The following is a 22,230-nucleotide window of genomic DNA, read 5'->3' as shown; positions in this document are numbered from 1 at the left end:
TGATAATATTCACAGTAAAGTCACAGAATAGTCTGCAGCCCCAACAAAAGGAACAGTTTTTCATAATCAAGATGTGTGGGACTGAAATAACTACAGGCATAAGTATTTGCAAATTCAGTTCTATTTCCTCTTTTACTTTGTAAGCAGCTTCTGTTGCATTTACTTCAACTCTGGTTGAAGTCTTCCCAACTTGCAGGGAAGCCAATTAAAAAAAAAAAATTTTAAAAAGTCACACTGTCCTTGCAGGATGCCAGTACTGAAAAAAGGAACTTGACGATAAACGTTCTAAGAAGTGGAACAGATGTGCATGGTAATGCCTCGGGAAGACTCATTCTAATACTTGTAGCTACCTTCACATGTGTAATCTAGACCCATAACCAAACCAGCATTCATGGAAAGAACACCCATTTCAAAGCTCTGAAACAGGAAGGTAAGCAACCCAATACAATTTTTATTTGAATTACGTAACATAGAAGTTGCCTTTTTTCCCCCCAACCCCTGACAAATTTGTACTCAAAAGTCTGACCCTAAAGGAGGTTGATTTATGGACTGTACCAGTGACTAAGAAGGATTTTTAATGAATACATCAGTCATTTTTACTGAACCATTTTTAAACACCTTTAAATATTACCTTTCACTACGCCAATGGGAGAGAGATCAATCACTGTTATGCCAGACATGCAAATGGGAAAACTAAGGCTTAGAGAGCTTATGGAGTCTCCAAAGTATATGTTAGTGGATGACCATGGAACACAGAGTAAAAATTTCTCTGTGTTTATTGATCATAGTTATTACATTTACTTAACTTACTTTAGTTTTATTTGGAATGACCAGCCATTTAAATTACTAATATTAACAGATGTACCAACAGCACTTTTCCAGACATGGCTTACATCCTGAGTTAGATATTCTTATCCTTGTTGAATCCATGATGAAAAATCTACCCTCCATCTCCAAGCAGAACTATGTGCTAGCATTTCTTTGAGGTAGAATTAACAGCTACAGCCTCTACTCTACAACACTGTGGTGGGAGATCTGCCATCCCTACTTACACTGAGCAGTATTCTGGAGGAAGTCTATTAGTGAGCAGGTCTACCTAAGAGAAAAAAATGCTGCCAATGTGAGTTAGTGGTGGGAGAATCTGATCAAAATAGAGTCAGGCTTCTTACTGAGCAATTGTTCAAAAGTGTATGCAAGAAACAAGTGATCCATTCAATAAGCTTGTCCAACATACATAGGGATTTTGTAACAAAGACAAAAAACAGACTCCAAGTGCCTTAAATATAAGAAAGTCTTGCCTTACAGTGGTGCCTTATGTCATTCAGCTACTAAGATATGCTTGCATACACAGGCTATAGCATCATACTGAAAATTAGAAGAAGCTACAAATTAAACAAAAAGAACATTCAAATTACAATGACAATAAAGTCATTTATACATGCTTTCATTTTCTATTAATAGTTTTCTTCAGCTTTTGATCAGTTACATCTTGTAGTGCAGGACAAGGAGCCTTCATGCAGAAACAGCTCTGGTCTGTTTGCCGCTGGTAATGTATTACGATAGCTCAGGTAATTTATGTCTAAACTTCACTTCAACAGTGTCTTTATAAGAAAGAGATGACATACCAGCCTGGCTGAGATGACTTTAAAAGTCCCAGAAGGAAGAACAATTCCCATAGAGAAAAAGAAAACTTCCTAATCACTAAATGTGAAGTGTCAGAGCACTTCCTGTAACATTACGAGATCACAGACTATCACAGACAAACAAAAATTTCCCTCTGATCATCTTGTTCAAATGATTGCAGCAGTCAAACAGAAGCATTTCTACATGGCCAGGATTATGAATTTTCAGGAAACGCTGCATGTCTGATCACTATATATATTTGTGTATATATACATAAATATGTGTGTGTATATATATATATATATATATATGTAACTGAACATGTATGTCACGTTTGTAATGTGTTCTACATTCAAATGAATTACTAAGCATCCAGATTTGGTCAGCTCTTAGTAACACCTTGTTATTTGTGCAAAGTTATTATATTTAGAGCATTTGATTGCTGTATTTTTCAGGCTTATATTTAGCTTCACCGTACCACAGTGCTCTAAAAATTGGTGTCTATTCTAAGTTAGTTAGCTGAGTCCATTCCACAGGGAATGTAGAGAAAGGGTATTTCCCAACAGTAAGCCAATTCACCTCCTCAGGATGACTTTTTTCTGGAGTTCTTATTTCTTGTCTGTTTACTACAGGAAAGCACATACAGGACTAACTGAAAACCGGACACACAAATTTTGCATAGTCAAGGGTAGACCAGGTGGATCATTCCATTTATTCTGCCTTAAGCAGAATAATCAGAGTAACATTTTTTTTTGTTATTGCATCAATCAAAACCAATACATCTCAGTGTTCCAATGCTAGCAGCTAGGAAAAAACACCCTTACTTGTGCATTTAATTTGTTTTACTTAGGGATAAGAACCACAGTCTTACAATTCCAGTTTGTCCTTCCCTACCCCTGCCCCCTGAAACTAAACTTTAAGTGTGAGATTTCCTCAGAAAAGAAAAAATATCTATGCAAATAACCTATGCTACATTTGCTGTGTATAGCCTTTTTTTAATATACCCTCTATTTCTTTTAAAGCCAACAACAGGTCATTTCAAAACACTGGCTTTGAAATGGGCTTAGGCCAGTGAAGGGAATTGCACTGTTTTGACACCATACTAATTCAGGCAGAAACACCACTAGTAAGTTGCTCATCTTCTCTAAAAATGCTGAAATTTTTCTCAAAGGCAAAGACAAAACACTATTATTTCTTTGCCTGCAGCACCCTCAGTTTCAGGTAAACACCGGTAATGTGCCTATATGTAGTGCTCTTTGTACTTGCACACACTTTTTTTTTCTTTTTTCTTTCCAACTTAAGACATTCTTGTTGGCACCCATCAAAAAAAGCAATTTGTTTTAGCAGTTGACAGCCATTCCCTCTTTCCCCCCAGTCTATTAGTAATATGCAGGCTATCGCAAAGATAGACTGACTGTGTTGAGAGTCAATAGGGAACTGTGAAGTCCTTGGAAAGGTTTCCATGAACTTATTGGTCTTCAGATCAAGTCCCCAAAATAGATCACAAACAGACTGCTATTTCAAAATAAATGTCCTAGAGAAAGGACACAGGGCCTGATATTTCTAGGGGCTGCAGTTCAGTAAAGCATCCATATTCAGAAACGCACTTTCCACCTGCTCATGTTGCAATTAAGCAGCTGTAAGGACTTAAATCTGGTGTGTGTGTGTTTTCCTGAATGGCCTTCTGCTTAAGGCACTGTATTGGACTGTGAGATCTGAGTTCAGTTGACTGGCACTATTAACAGAACTCTTAGAAGGCTGGGCAGGCTCTTCAGTAGCTTTGTACTACAGTTCCGTCCTGTAAAATGAGAATGCAGTTACATCCATTATCTTATCCCTTGTCTGTTTGTTTAGACAATAAGCTGATCAGCCTAGGAATGATCACCTAACGTGCATATGTACCGTTCATGGCAAGATTCAATGCTTCAGAGCCATGTCTGTAAAATACTAACATTAATGATAATTTGAAAATTAGCACTGTCAAAGATGTCTATATATCGTTTTCATTGCACAAGGCTCCAAGGCACTCTACAAACTAACACAAACCTACTTAATTCCTCAATCAATAAGAAACCACTTTTAGAATAAGATGTTGCAGCAAATGAACAGTGCACATGAACATATGCAATTTTTTTTCTTTTTTTTTCTTTGTAAAAAAGGATTAAGTCTGCTATATCCAACTAAAAATACTTCAATAAGCATATCTGCTTCATCTGGATATACACATTCGTCACATCAGTCATTTTCAAAGTAAGCCACTCCAGCTAAATACGGAGGCATAGTTAGAGCAAATCAAGTAGTAGTGCCTGATGAGTGATTCTGTCAGCTAGCCATAGCTTCCTGCAGATAAGATTTCCTTTGGGTTTTGTCCAGCATATACATTCTGGCTTAAAAAAAATGCAGGAATCAAAACCACTGGGAAAAAATGTTTGCCAGTGATCTGCTTTGGGAGTTAGGTGCCTACCAGCTGTTTGTCTCAATCAACATCACCACATCCGTGACAATGTGAGTAACAAAGAAAGCAAATATGAAAGAGACATATACCTCTATAGCTGCATAGTTTGAAGCTGCAGCATTACTTTCACACTGATTTAGTACTTAACTGACAGTTTATGAAGACATCCAACATGGTTAGTAAGCCTTGGTTATTAACAGTACAAATAGAAGAGCTGTAACGCAAGCCTTCCTTTGTCTATCATGTAGTATTAAAACCATAGCTTTATTAGTACACTTATTTATTTTATTGAGTGCAATTAAATAAAAAAAAATACTATCAGAAAACCCCAAAGAACAGGACTGACCTGCTCAAAAAAATCTGCAGTTGTAAAGAGCACAAACAGATGCAACTCTGATTTATCTGAGGCTGGCAAAACTCACCCTATATTACACAGACTTAAAAACACGAGTCTTTGCAGTGCTCACATGTTGGGCAGATGTGGAGAGAATCAGTTTACAGCAAAGACTATGGGTTTAAGCCTTGGGGAGAACAGAGCCACTGGGAGTTTTATCAGGTCTAGTGCACTGTGATATACAGACACATACGAGGCTTTTTTGTTGTTGTTTGGTTTAGGTTTGGGTTTTTTTTAATATAGGGAAGTTCCAAATTATAGATCAGGAAATAAGATGCCTCAGACAGGTGGGAAGTATTGTAGATTTTCTAAAGAAAGGCCAAGATAATGTAAGACTATAGCTAGTGAATGTTATATTTTAAAGGACTTTGAATAACAGAGGTTAATGATAGGTATTTGCTTGTCCTTCTTGCCGTTAGCCCTTCACATACAGAAATAATGTTTCTTAAGGGCAAGTTAGGAAATTCTAAAGGACCAGAAGGTAGTGCTAGGCCTGTCTGGTGTCCATATTCAGCCTCTGTCCAGAAACAGGAGGATCCTGCCTTGCAGAATGGATTCCTACAGCTAACATGCCATTAATACTGAGTCAGTGCAGCAAGTGAAGTAGCCCTATAAACCAGGCATTTAATCACCCTCTGAGTACAGAAAGCAGCAAAAAACAATGACTGCCACTTAAGAAGTAAAGTCCACATCTATCTTGGCACTGCTTATCACTGTGAATTACTAAAAAATCTCCTGTAACTAAAAACTAAAGGAATTAAGTACTGAAAGAGTGAGAATCTTAGATATAGTCTGCTGTATCCAATAGCAGAAAGCTAATGTTGTATTATTGTGATGTCAAACTTACAGAAAAATTCCACACTGTTGTATGATGGCTTTCTGTAAATATTAATCCAATTCTCATGACCGAAGTCTCCCATGAGCCAAATTCTACACCTAGCTACAGTAGTTTGCCTTTGTTACCACAGCTGAGGGCAGAATTTGTCTTGATTCCCTACTAATAATTTTTTTCTTCCTTTTTTTTTTTTTCATTATTAAGTCCAGCCTCCATTACAAACTTCAGTATTTTAGAATGCTTAATATTTTTCAAGTAAGAAGCATTGAATTTAACCATTAAAATTTTACTTGACAGAACTGCACAAGTCTGGGAGGTTTTGTGTACTATGAAGAATTTTGTTGCTCTCATCTTAAAATGCACTTCATTCCTAAAACAAATTTTGTGCAAAAAAATCACTCAACAGCAGATGGTCTCTAAAAATATTCCGGTTTTATCCTTCCTCCCTTTGTTTTTACCTCAGGCTAGTATTTCTGTACTAACAACAGAATACATTCAAGAATGAAAAAACGTCTTTGTAGCAGATAAGAAATAAAGGCTTTCTGTATATCCAGATTTTCTATGATTCTTGGCATTGCTATTGATATTTGCACCCAAAGTAATTTTGGCAGTAGGTAAGTTCAGATATGCTATATGTCTGATTGTAAAATTAATTACCACAGATCTAAAATTATGTTCATACACTCTGTGTGATGCAAGAAATACTTCTTTTTGCATTAGTTGGAAGTTTAAACATTTTGGCATGTTTCTAGGCAGAAAAAAATCATCCGCTTTTTCAAATAACATTTTGCATTGGGATTGGACTACAGAGAAACACAAATAAAAAAAAGGAAGGAAAACAGATTCCATTAACAAATCAATATATAATCATTCCATTAAATGAAACACTTTCCCATATTCCATTTAATATTCCTGATTATATTTGGGCTGGAAAGCCGTATCTAATGATACGAACAAAGTATCATCTTATGGTACATCACTGGAAAATGTAACACCACTGAGACTAAACTCACGATGCCACAAAACACATTATCTCAATGACAACTAGCTTCTCTGTCCCTCACACCCTAAGAACAGAAGTATTTCACTAAAAACCCCAATACATTGACTTCTGTGAATATCTTCTTTTTTCTCAAACTGCTCACTCAGATTTATGAAGACTTTGGGAATCCTACTCCCTAAAATTGCATTTTTCAGGTGAATACATTATTTTTAACAATTATAATATGCAAAGCTCCACTACAAAAAAAACAGTCTGTAGTAGCATAGAACAAACCAACAGATAATCAGGTATAGATTCAAAGCTCTGCCAAGAGCTAAATGTATCATCTTCAACCAGTCACAGTTACATGTAGGAGGATTTTGAAGGACATGTCAGGCAATTAACACTGGATTTCCATGAGTATTTTCCATCCTTCCCTGTTTGGCACATTGTATGACAGGGAGGGGATGGTACCAGACTAGCGCTTGAGAAAAAAATTCATCTTCTCCAGTTTCCCAGAACCACAACAAAGCTCTGGCCTCCTTGCTCTAAGGTGCCATGTGCTGAATGCAGCTGGCAGGAGAATCACAGATTAATTTGAGCCTGCAGCTGTGCCTGGCACTTCACATCACATAGTGAGCACAGGACCCCACTGGTGCCCTAACATGCAAGCTAGAGGCACTGCTTGGGGATGGAGCATGGGGTAGCAATAACATGGCAAGTCTCATATTTTTTGTGTATGTATGTATGTATGAGAATTTTCAGAGAAAGATACACACGCACACTTGAAAAAAACAAGCAGAAAAGTATTAAAGAAATCCTACTATTTCTGGATAGCAAGGCTGATACTTAAATTTCATTTCTACTTTATTCTTTGATTTTTCTAGCCTGGTTCTCACTTACTTCTGTTGTTCAGGGATGTCTTCCAACAACATACAAAGAAAATCCTGGAAAACAAACAAAGAACCAGCATTAGTATGATTATGAAGACAACGGTCTGAATTGCTAGTGAGCAGTTTAAAGACTGCTGGTAACAGAATGATAATAAAGAAGTTTCTATCATAGAATGGTTTCTGTTGGAAGGGACCTTAAAGATCATCTAGTTCCAAGCCCCCTGCCATGGACATGAGCCACTAGACCAGGTTGCCCAAAGCCCCATCCAGCCCGGCCTTGAACACTTCCAGGGATGGGGCATCCACAGCTTCTCTGGGCAACCTGTGCCAGTGCCTCACCACCCTCACAGTGAACAATTTCCTCCTAACATCTAATCTAAACCCACCCTCTTCCATTTAAAGCCGTTACCCCTTGCCCTGTCACTGCAGGCCCTACTGAAAAGTCTGTCCCCATCTTTCTTATAAGCCCCCTGCAAGTATACTATAAGGTCTGCCCAGAGCCTTCTCTTCTCCAGGCTGAGCAACCCCAACTCTCTCAGCCTGTCTTCATAGGAGAGGTGCTCCAGCCTCTGATCATCTTCATGGCCCACTTCTTTCTGGACTTGTTGCAACAGGCCCACGTGCTTCTTATGCTGGGGACCCCAGACCTGAACGCAGTGCGCCAGGAGGGGTCTCACCAGTGCAGAGTAGAGGGGGAGAATCACCTCCCTCGACCTGCTGGCCACACTTCTTTTGATGCAGCCCAGGATACAGTTGGCTTTCTGGGCTGCAAGCGCGTGTTGCCAGCTCATGTTGAACTTTTCATCACCAGCATCCCCAGGGCCTTCTCCTCAGGGCTGCTCCCAATCCATTCTCTGCCCAGGCCATATTGGTTCTGGGGACTGGTGCAGCGCAGGTGCAGGACCTTGCACTTGGCCTTGTTCAACTTCATGAGGTTTGCATGGGCCCAGCTCCCCAGCCTGCCAAGGGTCCTCTGAATGGCATCGCTTCCCTCCAGCATGTTGACTGCACCACACAGCTTGGTGTTGTCAGCAAACTTGTTGAAGGTGCACTTGATCCCACTGTCCATGTCGCCAGCAAAGACGATGAATAGCACTGGACCCAGTACGAGCCACTAAGGAACATCACTTGTCACTGGTCTCTTCCTGACATTGAGCTGTTGACCACAACTCTTTGAGTGCGACCATCCAGACAATTCTTTATCCATTCAGTGGTCCTCCTGCCAAACCCATGTCTCTCCAGTTTAGAGACAAGGATGTCATGTGGGACAGTATCAAAAGCTTTGCACAAGCCCAGGTAGATAATGTCCGTCACTCTTCCCTCATCTGTCAATGCTGCAACCCCGTCACAGAAGGCCACCAAATTTGCCAGGCACAACTTGCCCTTTGTGAAGCCCATGCTGGCTGCCACCAATCACTTCCTTATTTTCTGTGTGCCTTCACAGAGTTTCCAGGAGGATCTGCCCCATGATCTTGCTAGGAGGTGAGACTTAATAGACTGTAGTTCCCTGGGTCTTCCTTATTTCTGTTTTTAAAAATTGTTACCTTCTTCCAGTCCATGGGGACTTCTCTCAACTACCACGGCTTCTCAAATATGATGGATAGGGGCTTATCCACTTCATGTGCCCGTTCCCTCAGGACCCGCAGATGCATCTCATCAGGTCCCATGGCCTTGTGCACCTTCAGGTTCCTCAGATGGTCTCAAACATGATCTCCCCCTACAGTGGGAAGTCCTTTATTCTCCCAGACACTGCATTTGCCTTCTGAGACTTGGGCTGTGTGGCTGGAGCATTTGCTGGTGAAGACTGAGGTGAAGTCATTGAGTACCTCAGCATCCTCCATGTCCTGACAAAGAAGGTCTGCTGTATCCTTCTGGAAAGGGCCCATGTTTTCCCCAGTCTTCCTTTTAGCACTGACATACATATAAAAGAGTTTCTTGTTGCCCTTTATGTCCTTGGACAGCTTATTCTATTAGTGCTTTGGCTTTCCTAACCTGGTCTGTGGCTGCTTGGACAGTTTCTCTGTATTCTTCCAGGCTACCTGTTCTTGCTTCCACACCCTGCAGGCTTCCTGATTTTGTCCAGGAGCTCCTTGTTCATCCATGCAGGTCTCCTGGTGTTTTTGCCTGACTTCCTCTTTGCTGAGACACATCGCTGCTGAGCTTGGAGGTAGTGATCCTTGAATATTAACCAGCTTTCCTCCTCCCGGGCTCCATCCCATGGTACTCTACCAAGCAGCTCCCTGAAGAGGCCAAAGTCAGCTCTCCCGAAGTTCAGGTTAGTGATCTTGCTGTGCATCCTCCTCGCTGCCCTAAGGATCTGGAACTCCACCATTTCATGGTCACTGCAGTCAAGGCTTCCCTTGAGCTTCATATTCCCCACCAGCCCCTCCTTGTTGGTGAGAACATAGTCCAGCATGGCACCTGTCCCTACTGGCTCCCCTGTCACTTGGAGAAGGAAGTTACCATCAACACATTCCAAGAACCTCCTGGACTGCCTAGGCCCTGGTATGTTGTTCCTCCAACAGATATCAGGGTGGCTGAAGTCCCCCATGAGGACCAGGGCTTGTGAACATGAAGCGGCTCCTACCTGTCTATAGAGGGTCTCATCCACTTGGTCTTCCTACTCAGGTGGCCTGTAGCAGACCCCCACTATAATGTCACCTGTTCCTGTCCTCCCTTCAATCCTGACCCATAAGCTCTTGGTTGGCTACCCATCCATCCCCAGATGGATCCAACTCCAGCTGGTTGCTGACATAGAGGGTGATATCCCCTCCTCTTTTCCCCTGCCTGTCCTTCCCAAAGAGCTTGTGTCCTTCTATCCCAAGACTCCAGTGATAAGAGTCATCCCACCATGTCTCTGTGATGCCAGTAAGACCCTTCCCCTGCAGGTGTGTGCACATCTCTAACTCCTGTTTATTCCCCAAGCTACATGTGTTTGCACAGAGGCATTTAAGTTGGGCCCCCAATGAACCTGTCTCAACTGCCTGGAGTGGCTGGAATTCCCTTGTGCTGCTCTTCAGGTGCTCTGCTGCTGCCCTGTGATCCCTCTCCGGGCTCTGGGCATCTGTTGCTGGCACTGGTACCAAACTGGTCGGAGTGGGATGGACTGAGGTTTCCCTCCCACAGCACCTCTAGTTTAAAGCCCTCTTCACCAGCTTGGCAAGTGACCAAAGGTGCTTTTCCCCTTCTCTGTCAGGTGGACCCCATCACCCCCAGCAGACCAGGGTTCTCAGAGAGAGCCCCATGGTCTAAGTAGCCAAACCCCTGGCTGTGGCACCAGTCCCGCAATCAGCTGTTGATTTGCCAGGTTTGGCTGCTCCTCCCTTTGACTGGGAGCACTGAGAAAAAACAGCCTGTGCTCCAGTCTTTTAATTTTGCTCCCACGGCTCTACAATTCTTCTTGAAGCTTCTCAGACTGCTCCTGGCTGTATCACTAGTGCCCACATGAAACAACAGCAGTGGATAATAGCCAGCGGACTGTACATGGTTAGGTAGTTTCTTGGTTACATCCCTGATATGAGCCCCTGGTAAGCAGCACACCTCTCTAGAGTGCATCAGGTCAGCAAATGGGTGCCTCCACCTCTCAGAAGAGAGTCACCGACCACTATCACCCCCTGCCTTTTCTTAGTTGTTACACAGCAGGCAGATCAGGCTGCCTTTTGCAGCTCCAATATCTTTCCTGATGTGACAGATTTCTCCTCTTCAGCTGGCTGAGTGGCAAAGCAGTTCTGCAAGGGCACCTCAGGCTCTGGGGGAAGTCTCTTCTTCCTGCAGGTCCTTGATGTTACAGTCTTCCATTCTTCTGCATTATCGGCCCCCTCCCCTCTGTGTGTGGCCATGGGGGAGTTTTTCACTGCCTGGCTGTGGGCTGTGAGTCCACTGCAGACTGCACTTGGGACCAGCTGTCAGCTCCTTCTCAGCCTCCCTGATGTGACGCAGCCTTCTCGCCACCTCCTGCAGCTCAGCCACCTGCTGCAGGAGGTCCTCCATCTGGGCACGGTCTTGCAGGCAGGTCTGCTGCCTGTCCCTGCCCCAGGAGAAAGGTGTGGGCACGTCCTGCAGCCCGAGGCCTGCACTGGAGCCTCTGCCTTCAGCAGCTCTGTCTGGGTGGAGGCATCAGCCACCACTGGGGTAGATGGTGCAGACCCCCCAGCTGAAGCTGCAGCCTTGGCTCTCGGATGAGTGCCCACTCCACTATGGTGATATACTGCTCAGTTATTTATACAACATACATTATGTTTGTCAGTTTTCCAACCCACTCAAGCAAGAAGTGTCAATATTGAAAGAAAATGGGCTTGAAAAGCCTGATGACTACTTTAACACAATCCCACATTCCTACTTTTATTTAATATATGATACACACACACAAACTATAATTAAAATTGTTAAAGGCTGCAGATTCACATACTGAAAGGCTAAGAAATTAAGGGTGTTTGCACTCTCTCCATGTGCTTCTGTTATTAAGCTGTCTTTAATTATATAACCACGTAGTTAAATTTTTTCCCCTTAATTCACATACCTGATTGGAAAATCACACCTACTCACTCTGTGACAAAATTCACAATGTTGCTGCCAACCACATCAACTAAGGAGTAAATTCTTTAAAGAAACTGTAGCTAGAATTTTTTTCATGGATTTACAGTGAAGGTGCAATGCCAACAGAATAGCATGACTATCATCTTCACTTAAAACAGTATGATAAGCCCTCTTTAGAAAGTAACACCTGCTATCACTCAAAGGTTTTCTGGTACCCCAGACTATACATGAACCAAGTTAATGACTATCACTTTGACACAGTGCACTCCTCAGAGCAATCTCATAAGAAGAGGATTTATTAATATGAATTATTAATGTATATGCTATTTCATAAAGCAATACATCCACTTATTAATACTAATCTTTGTGGAGACAAGTTTCATAGGCTAATGATACTCCTCATGGCAATACATGAATGCAGGCTGATCTCTGATTGCAACTACTTGCTCTCCAAAATCTTGAAGAATGTTTCCTAAAAGGCAGAAAACTGTTATTTAGGGACTCTGCCATAGCATTCAACAAAAGATGCTGTTTCTCTGTCTGATTATGGCATTGTTAGGGAATGAAAGAAAGAATGATTGCACGTTTGAAACTATTGGTAACATAGTTAAGCCTTCCTCCTTCAGACTACAAAGTGAGAGGAGATTCAGTCTATGTTGCAGTGGCTACAAGATTTGCTTATGACAAAAGCTAAATTACCCAGTGCTGGGCTCAGTGTTGCTGTGGCAATAATGCCATCATTACCTGTGCCAGGAGTTCTGTCCTAACTACAGTGTATTGCTGACATGATGATGAAGTATGAAATTCCCTTATTTCATAGTACTACTTAATAGCTCTGTAGCATTACTCTGTACACAAACAGAATTACTCTGTACACAAACAGAGGACTACTGCTCCTTCCACTTGTGGAAGCTTTGCTGGAGGTACAAAGTAAGCTTATGTGGAAATAGAGAACATGAAAAGATTAAAGTCATTTCGAAAGCGTGTGACAAGTAATGCTGAAGTAGTCATCCTCAACATATTCACACTGTTAATGCTCCCTGATTGTATTACATCAAGTTTTTATAATCAATCCCAAAATATACTTGAAGAGAACTTTGGTATTAGAAGTGGGTTTATGTTCTGTATATTATACTAGGAAAAAGTTTCTTTTGTGATTAAAGCTGTCTTCATTTTTTCCAAATATCTTTAAAGAACAAGGCAGTAACCATCATTAGACACACTTTCTTAAAATTAGGATTAATCTATTATATCTTATTTTAACTGCTTCTACTTTGATGCTCCAAAACAGAGTAGGAAAACAAATTACCACTTACAACATATTTGCATGGCTTTTAACATTTGCCTATTATCAAGTCTGCATGACACATAGCATTATAGGTCTGACTTCTCAGTTGCTTATAATTTTGCCAAACTTTAACCATCTGGACTGAAATTTTTTCCTCAGGCTATTTTTTTTTCTTTTTCTCCCCAGATGTAAAGGTCCAGAAGTGTCCCAGAGAAAAGTTACAGGATAATGTGGGGTTTTTTAAGCTTTGATGCGTTTATTTAAGAGGTTCTAGTGACCTTACACTTCGGAGCAAAGACTTGTGGATGACCAGGGTAGTCATAAATAAACGCCAAGTCAGATCATAAAACAAATTAGAGTTTGCTTTTCATTTTTGTTGCAAGTAATTTAATGAAGCCAGAAAGAAAATAAAAGTTAGAAATCACATGCCAGCACAGTACTACATTATTAACAAACTGGTTGATATTCATATGATAAAATAATCTCACTTCTCTACATACTCCTGTTGTTCTTCCCTGGCTAGAAACCCAGAGGCTAGAAAACAACTTTTCCCTATGTAAAGAAACTGTTATTCTGCAGTTTGTGAAATTTACTGACATTCTGCCAGACTGAAAAAGCCTTCGAAAAATGTGTTCATACATGTTTGGTAAGGATTTGCTAGACTCTCATAACTAAAACTCCCTGAAGACTCTTGTCTGCTCTCACCACAGTCCACACCGAAGCCAACAATTTTAATCACAACTGCAGCTTTGGGCTGCTGCTGAGCAGATCAAATCTGGATACAGACTGTGAATTGAGATCAAGAAAAAGTTTTCTTTACACTGTTGATGCACGTAGCATGTTTGAATCAAAGGCAAAGAAGAGTGAGAACCCAATGACTGAGAAGTATGTCGAAATAAATAATTTTGAGAACCCTAGAAATGAAGCAGTAACTAAACAGATCTGGGTTTAGAACACCTTTTATTTCACAACTAAAGATGCCATATTATTACTCCAATTCTTGTCTTGAGAAATAGCCAGCATGTTTCTACTCTTGAACTGTCTGTTCTGGGGCACGAGACAGGTACCTCTCTCTGATCACACATCTTGATATAAACAAAGAACAGTGAACATTAAAAAACAAATCATATCATCTATCAGAAAGGTCCAAGACATTTTCAGATATATGGGTCACTCCCCTGACAGAAGACAATTCTATGTGTAAACTTACTGCTTCTTTTAAGATCCTTATATTTGAGAGAAATAATACCAAAAGATGCTTGGGAATATTTATTCAACTATACCGTTTAACATTAAAATGTGTGACACATTAACTGACTTTTTAATCACTCAGCTGTATTATAGATGATTACAAAACATCTAGCTTCCTCTTAAGGCTTCACTACTCTCCACTTCCTTCTCCAGTTCCATTTCCAGCCCTACTTCATTCTGATCTCTTTGTCTCTCTGTCCTTTAAAACACAAAATTTATTTTGCATAATTGTGAAAAAAGTACATCACAAAAAAAGAAATAGAAAGTTTTCTCACAAAAAAAGATCTTGCCTTATACCACATTAATGACCTCTACTAACCTAGTCTTATTTATACTTCAAGCACAATATTTCATACATTGCTTCTTTCAAGATATTTGTACTGAAACAGAGGTATGGCCTAAAGCTAGTCAGACTTTTTTATACACAAACACAATGATCTTTCAAAATGTGTAATGTAATTAACTGATCCATAAATTAATCAATTGTCACATAAGCATTTTAAGCACAGTTAATCTCAGGTTAAAGTGTCTGACCCTGTGAAGCAGCCTTTTTTATTGCCTTACACTGTTAAAACTTAAAGGGTTGAACAGAAAGAAAAGCACACTGCATGGTAAATAAAGTGCCTATGAACAGTGAACAGAGAACAAAATACCAAGCAGCTGCTTCATGGGAGCAACACCTATTCTACATAAATGAGACAAAGGTCTCCAGGAAAAAAGTAACAAAAGGACTGTGATCATATAGTAATTAAAGGTTGTCTCATAATGCATGCATATAAGGAAAGTGAATGAAGGCTGCATGGTGCATAGCTAACAAAAAAATAGGAGTATGTTCATTTACGCAAGAATTGGAACAGGAAACTAACTCATTCTGAGTAAGACTGGCCCATCTATTTCTGTTTTGCAAGCATATGAGAATGTAGAAAGCAAAGACCCCGTCCTAGAGGCTGCCGTGGATGGGACAGTGTCAGAATCCACACTATGCCCCACTATGAGCCTGAGCAAACAAGTCAGTAAGCAGGGAACTGTGGGGGCCAAACTGCAGAGACAAACTTCTAGTTAAACCTTAATCTAAAGAACAGATTCCAGAAGTTGAAACACCAAAACACATGTACACTGCATGCTTAGACTTCCAATTCTAGTTACGAATTCTACAGTTTAACGGGTAGTCAAATGGCAATTTGTGTGTGCAGATCAGAGTTTTGTACAATTATGATAATGGTATGTGTCCATACACATTTGTGTGCAGGAACATGTTGATATAGGTGCATACACAGTGGGCTTGTATCCATACATCTGCCTTTAAAACTTTTAAGAATAACATAAATTATTATTTTTTCGAAGCGCTGCCTCCTGGACTGTCATTTTACTGTACCAAATTATAAGTCTATCAGATGGGTGAACACTATAGACCTTGGGTTATTATTACAGCAGACAGAATTACATGAAAATTAAGGTCTGTAAACAAATCAATTCCCAAGGTGTTCTTATTTCAGTATCAAAATGAACAGCCTTAAATGTGTTAGGAATATAGGCAACTTGCACTCCTTCCTATTTATTTATAGTCAGTAACACTCTATTCATTATGTAAAAAGTTCATTCAAAGCAGTTAGTAAGTAAATTCTCTCAGAAAAAATGGAAGATTTTTTTTTTAAATCCTTCTCAAAGATTCCAGACTTGCTTTACTTGTCTGTTGCTAACTTGACTAAAATAAACAAAAACTACTATTAAAAACATACTGAGCAGGCAATCAAAATGAAGGGAAAAGGCAAACTGATTAATGTTTCACATCTGAAGTCATTTCCTTGCACCTGCAGCTCCCATCTAGGAAAAATACTACAAACACCACTGAAAACAAGACTAGTATTCAGAACATGGGCAATTATTTTCAGTTTTTACTTTCCCTCATCCCCAGAATTCCTTAAATCTGGGAACATGTACAATTATTTCGGAAAAGGTGAAAGTACAACACTATGATATTTAAACTTACCATTTGCACCTCTATTTATTTGAAATCTTTTATTCATTTAAACACTGACAGCACGTTTGTTCAAGAAGGAACTTGAATAATAAACTTTGTACTAACTTAACTTCATTGCTTTTGCATTTGCAATTCCTGCTGTGATTGCTTCTCTAGCTATACCAGACACCAACATAAATACAATGTTTAAGATTTCTTAGAAACAAAGTAAATACGTTTACAATTGGATATAACCCTGTCCCCTTTGCATGTTCAAATGAAGGGAAGTAGCTTTTTTTCTAAGCACACAGCTATGGCCATACTGCACATATGCAAACAAAAAGGAGCCTAAGAAACCTGAAATAAAAGCATCTCTTACTCTTGCTTGAATAATTAAGCACACTCAACAGTTTTTTATCCAATAATGGTTGTTTCTAGGTGCAGAAACAACATACAGTATTTCAACTTATGAGACTGGGGTTAGGTAAGCTATAAATTGATGTTTAATAGGAGAGTGCTAGACAAAGGGGGAAGTCTCTAGTAGATGGATACTTAATTGCAATGCAGTCTAGCTATCATGACTAATAGTATAATGTGCTAAGACATTTTACAGTGTTTAAACAGTCTGCTGATGCAATTCATCTCACATCAACCAGGAGCAACAAACTTTTTCTCACCAAAATGCAAGCACCTTTCTTACCACCAGATTAAAACACTGGGATGCTTCTTGTCCTTTCATGATTTCTGTAATTCTCAAAAAGTTTCCAGCTGTGTAATAGTGAAGTGCCATATTTATCATTTTGGACATCGTAATGTAGACGAGATTCATATAGTCAGTGGCATTTTCCACATTAAGCCAAACATAAGTGTTCAGGGTCTCGGCAACGTGGTACAGGAAACAGCTGCAGCAGTGGGAACGTTAACTCCCTTAACACCCCAAATGTTCCTCCACAGGACAGAGCTGCTGCAGTAGAGCTACTATGCTTAACTTCTGGGTGATCTGACATATGAAAGAATCTACAGGTGTTTCACCTGTCTGTAAGACACATGGGCATCCATCTCACCTCATAAGAGTGAGATTCAAAACAGCAAGCACACGAGCGAAGAATCACTGTGGCTGGGAAAAACAGCAAAGTGTTAGACCCCCACCCCCTCAAAATCAGAGCCCCTTACTCTATGTTGCAAGGAGACGTTTATCACCATCCTGAATCCCCTCAAAGATTTCAACCATAATTCAATAAAATACAAACTTCAGCAAGGAAACTCGTTTCAGTTACGCTCCTTCTCCTCTCTCTTCCCCTCCCCTCACTTTGATCACAGTGCTCTTCCAGCAATGCCAAATATTGTTCATGTTGTGCCTTCTGCTCCAGGCCTGTTTTTAACCAAGATGAGTTCAGTGATCTGGCTCACAGACACCCCCATGAATGGTTTTTTTCACAGCATTTCTGAAGCAACAAGGTGCAGTGCCATGATGCAAGCTGGATTCATCACCAATGACAGGATCTTCTAACTTTGGGTTCAGAAAGCTATGTCATTCCCTTCTCAAAACAAAACAGTGGAAGACAAGACAGCTCTCCTTTTAATGCTACAGCCAGTGGTTGCAGGATTTTTTGAGAAAGGCCTAGGGGGAGGTAAATTTCTATTTATAACTCCAGTTTGGCTCTCTATGTAACAGATGGTACTGTGTGTACTCTATGTAACATGTACTGTGGTGTGACTTGCTCAGTCTTTCCTTCTGAAGTAATTCTACTTTGCGTGGAATAATTATACACCATTTATGCCAGGAAGAGAACAAGCTAAGTCTGTTGTTCAACTGATTAATATATGCAGTCGGACTTAGGGACGCAGATTCTGATTCCTAATTCAACATAATTTTTTACAACCAAGTGTTCACCAAACCAGTCACTCCCTGACTTGGTGAGAAAGAGACCACTCTCATCAGGCAGACTGTGAAATTATAAGCATTGAATGAACCAGCATGCAGAGAGGACGGAAATAAAGTCAGAAATATAAAGCACATGCACTGTTAGGATCTATAGAATTTTTCAGTTACATCCCTACTCTGTGTTTCTTCTCTATCAGAAACAAAGACATTATCAAGGAAAAGACTGACTTATCACAATCAAAACCAATGAGCTACAAGACTACAGGAGACAATTCCAGTAGAGTAAATGACCCCATTTTTGAGAACATCAGCACTTACAAACATTGACCTTTCAAAGCATTGTTGAAAAAAAAAAAAAAAACCACCCATTGTTTATATTATCAGATACTAGCAGGGTATCACCTTGAAAAAAAAATGTTCTGCCCTTTAGCAGGTAGTAACTTCACTAATATTGCCAAGTTGCAATTGTCTTTCTCTTTTGATCACAACCAGAAGTGATGATTTAGTCAAACTGAAAGTTTTTAGGTCATTTGTTTTTTTCAAAAAGTGAGGAACAACTTCAAGTACAGTACCTGAGAAAGGACAAGCCGCCCATGGAATTTATGGACAAATTTTCGTAAAGATGCAAGGTATGAAGCCTCTCCAATTGCCCTTGCCAGAAACCGCAAAAGGAAATAACCCTGCAAGAAATTAAGTCAGAAACAAATAGGATGCTATGAATTCACTGATATCTAGAAGAAAGAAGTCTTTATCATATTAGTAAAGCAACTTCAATAAAAATCAGCTGACAACACTTACCTTCAAGTAGTGAACCTGCATGAAGATTTTTTCTGCTTTAAGACCATGTTTGACAACGGATGCTCCAGACTCACTCAGTTCTCCTGTGCTCTCCTTTTTGGGCCTAAAACAGTAACACACAAATTGAGTCTTGAGTAAGTAAGTAAAGAAAGCATGTTTCTCATAGTGGAAAGCATCGTGAATGGCACAGTAACTTTTAACAGCTGTCACTAGTTCAGTTGTACTTCTTTGACCTGAGTAAATAACTTGACTTAGACAGACAAATAACAGAATTTCATACTTCTTAAGCAATTTTGTATGTAGCCGACCAGACAGCTGGAGTACAAATGAGATCCATCACTAAGCTGGTGTACTCTTTTCACTACCAGCATAACATCATGATGCATGCCATTCTACAGTACAGACACATCATGAACAAAGAGAAACAACAAAAAAACAAACAAACAAACAAAAAAACCCCACACCACACCAAAAAACCACATGGGGAGGGAAGGGGAAGATATTGAAGTCCTTGTGTTAAACTAAAGATTTCTCTTCTTACACCTGAACATTGGATTAACAGCTTCCATGGCTATAGTACCTGCAAGTAGTGGGATTCTATGGTGAGGTTTTGCTGGTGGGTGGCTGCAGGGGTGGCTTCTGTGAGAAGATGTTAGAAGCTTCCTCTGTGTCTGATGGCATGCATGCCAGCCGGCTCCAGGAGGGACCAGCCACTGGCCAAGGCTGAGCCCATCAGCTACTATGGGATAACACATTTAAGAGAAAAAAAAAATCTGTGCAATACAAAATTGCAGCAGAAGAGAGGAATAAGAGCATGTGGGAGGAACAACTCTACAGACACTGAAGCAGTGAAGGAGGGGGAGGAGGTGCTCCAGGCACTGGAGCAGACATTCCCCTGCAGTCCATGGTGAAGCCCACGGTGAGGCAGGCTGTGCCCCTGCAGCTCATGGAGGTCCATGGTGGAGCAGATATCCGCCTGCAGCCCGTGGAGGGCCCCCATGCCAGAGCAGGTGGGTGCCTCAAGGAGGCTGTGACCCATGGGAAACCTGTGCTGAAGGAAGTCTGCTGGCAGGATCTGTGGTCCCACATAGAGAAGAGCCCATGCTGAAACAGGTTTGCTGGCAGTGAGCCAGCCCAAGGGGACCCACACTGGAGCAGTATATTCCTGAAGGACTGCACCCTTTCCACAAAGGACCCACACTGGAGCAGTCTGTAAACTGCAGCCCATGGGAAGAACTCACACTGGAGAAGTTCATGGAGAACTGTCTCCTGTGGAAGGGACCCTACGCTGGAGCAGGGGAAGAGTATCAGGAAGAAAGAGCAGCAGACAAAATGTGTGATGAACTGACTGTAACCACCACTCCCTGTCACCCTGCACCACTTGGAGGGGAGGAGGTAGAGAAATTGGGAATTAAGCCCACGAGAAAGGGAGGCATGGGGGGAAGGTGTTTTTAAGGTTTGATTTTTCTCATTATCCTACTCTGATCTGAATGGTAGTAAGTTAAGCTAATTTCCTTGAGTCCAGTCCATTTCGCCCGTGGCGATAATTGCTGAGTGATCTCCCTTGATCCATGGGCCTTTTGTCATATTTTCTCTCCCCTGTCTGGTTGAGGAAGGCAGTGACAGAGCAGCTTTGGTGGGCACCTGGTCTCCAGCCACAGTCAAACCACCACAATCTGCATGCAACACACCACAGAATAAATTATGTTCTGTTCTACATTTGGTGGTTTGGGGTTGGAAGAAAAGTAGGTGAAGTTTTAAAAGAGGAAGCCTGTCACATACACACAGGTTTGGGGTTCACAGACAACAATGTCTAGAACAAACCTACTTCTTTACTGCCTGATTTTAAAACGTAATACAGCATCTGGTATATCACAAATCTACACCAGCGAAGTGTGGAGGACTTCCAAGTTCTTGTGCACACAGAGTGAAACTGAAGAGAAGCTGTGCAAATATTTCTTTTTCACTTGTAAGCAGTGCCTGCACAGGCATAGTACTGAAGAACCCTCTATAGCTTTTTTTCTTCCATCCAGAAAATACCCCAGCTAACAGCGGTCTGGGAACAGATGTCTGTCTTAGAAGCCTAACCCTATGAAACTGAAACAAACTCTCCAATTCTAAGTGTGAATTTTGATGGCCAATGGAAGCCAAATATCTTTCTCCTCACTTCTACAGACAGGGGCCACAACAGCCACGGCAGTGCAGGATTCTTCAAACCACATCACTCATATGCTGCTCAAGAGCTAATCTCTGATCGAATTTCTTTCATATCTGTCTGCTTTGAGAAAAAAAAATTCTTCCTTTTTTTGTAGCTGTGTAATAGTTTATTAAGAGTTTTGTCCAGAGTGCTAAACTGTTTTTGTCACCCTTTAGGCACTACATTTAGGACCTGTGCACATGAAATCCACTTCACCCAGTAAAATCTTGATAAAATATAACTGTCTAGAAATTAAATAATAAAAAATCTTGCAGATTCAATTTTACATTGTTCCTAATACAGTTCTCTAATGTGCTACAGTCCTTATTTTCTTTCCAGGAAGATCTTCCTTCAACACTGAAAGGAGGAGATCAATAACTGATTTCTCATCCTAATTAACTCCAGTTCCTCAAGTCAATGTAACGATTGCAGACCCACTGTAGGACAGCAGAGGTCCATCTGTTTCCATGGATCAGTCTCCTGGAAGGAAGGTCTGCTGGCATTCCATACTCTTCTCTGCATATAAAAAAAGCCAAAACTGCTTCCATTTTCTCATAATAAAAAGCCCAGTTTATAGACTTCAAAAAACTGAGTTTGAGCCCAAGCTATAGGACCCACAGAAAACTGAAATACGCCCCATAATCACAATTATTCTAAATTAGGAAACCATACTTCTTTCCTTCCTCTTCCAACTTTGTGCCTGTGTAGATTCTAGCAGGTGACTAGAAAGCAGTATCCCATTGGATGATGGTACTGAAAAATTTCCTTCTGCAAAGGATGTATATATACCCCTGTTAATGTCTGCAAAAGAGTGTAAATATTTAGAAAGTTACCCTGTTCTCTGCTGTCAGCACTTCAGCACACCTTTTTTAAGCAATGTTTAGCATATTTAAAACACATTGAAGGTGCAAAGACTGGAAGTTTGTTACACTGACCTACAAAACCTGCCATCTAACCTAGCAGATGAAGCTAGGCATAATGCTAAAGGCAAGCTGATTCACAGTACTCAAGCGGCTACCTGGCACATTTGTAGATACTGGCAGATTTCTGAAGGAAGTAAAAGATGCTACTTTTTATTCACTGCGCAGAGAAGTACTGCACAAAGTAAAAGTAAAAGTCACCATGGAGTCCTT

The 22,230-nt window shown here is 40.7% G+C and overlaps 1 protein-coding gene across 3 annotated transcripts in view; it reads right to left on the bottom strand.

Annotated features, from left to right (window-relative positions):
* Positions 1–22,230, bottom strand: part of AOPEP (aminopeptidase O (putative)) — a 234,689-nt gene that overhangs the window by 95,388 nt on the left and 117,071 nt on the right. For all 3 annotated transcript variants that reach the window (XM_080373211.1, XM_080373212.1, XM_080373213.1), the window contains exons 10-12: positions 18,901–19,003; positions 18,675–18,782; positions 7,193–7,236 (exon numbers count right to left, since the gene is read on the bottom strand). In XM_080373211.1, the coding sequence (XP_080229337.1) occupies positions 7,193–7,236; positions 18,675–18,782; positions 18,901–19,003 (255 nt within the window). The remainder of the gene's footprint in view (positions 1–7,192; positions 7,237–18,674; positions 18,783–18,900; positions 19,004–22,230) is intronic.

The sequence above is a fragment of the Falco punctatus genome (assembly GCF_963210335.1).
Source record: "Falco punctatus genome assembly, chromosome: Z".
In the NCBI taxonomy this organism is placed as follows: domain Eukaryota; kingdom Metazoa; phylum Chordata; class Aves; order Falconiformes; family Falconidae; genus Falco; species Falco punctatus.
The sequence above is the reverse complement of the archived record's forward strand: the minus strand, read 5'-3'. Positions and strand labels throughout refer to the sequence as shown.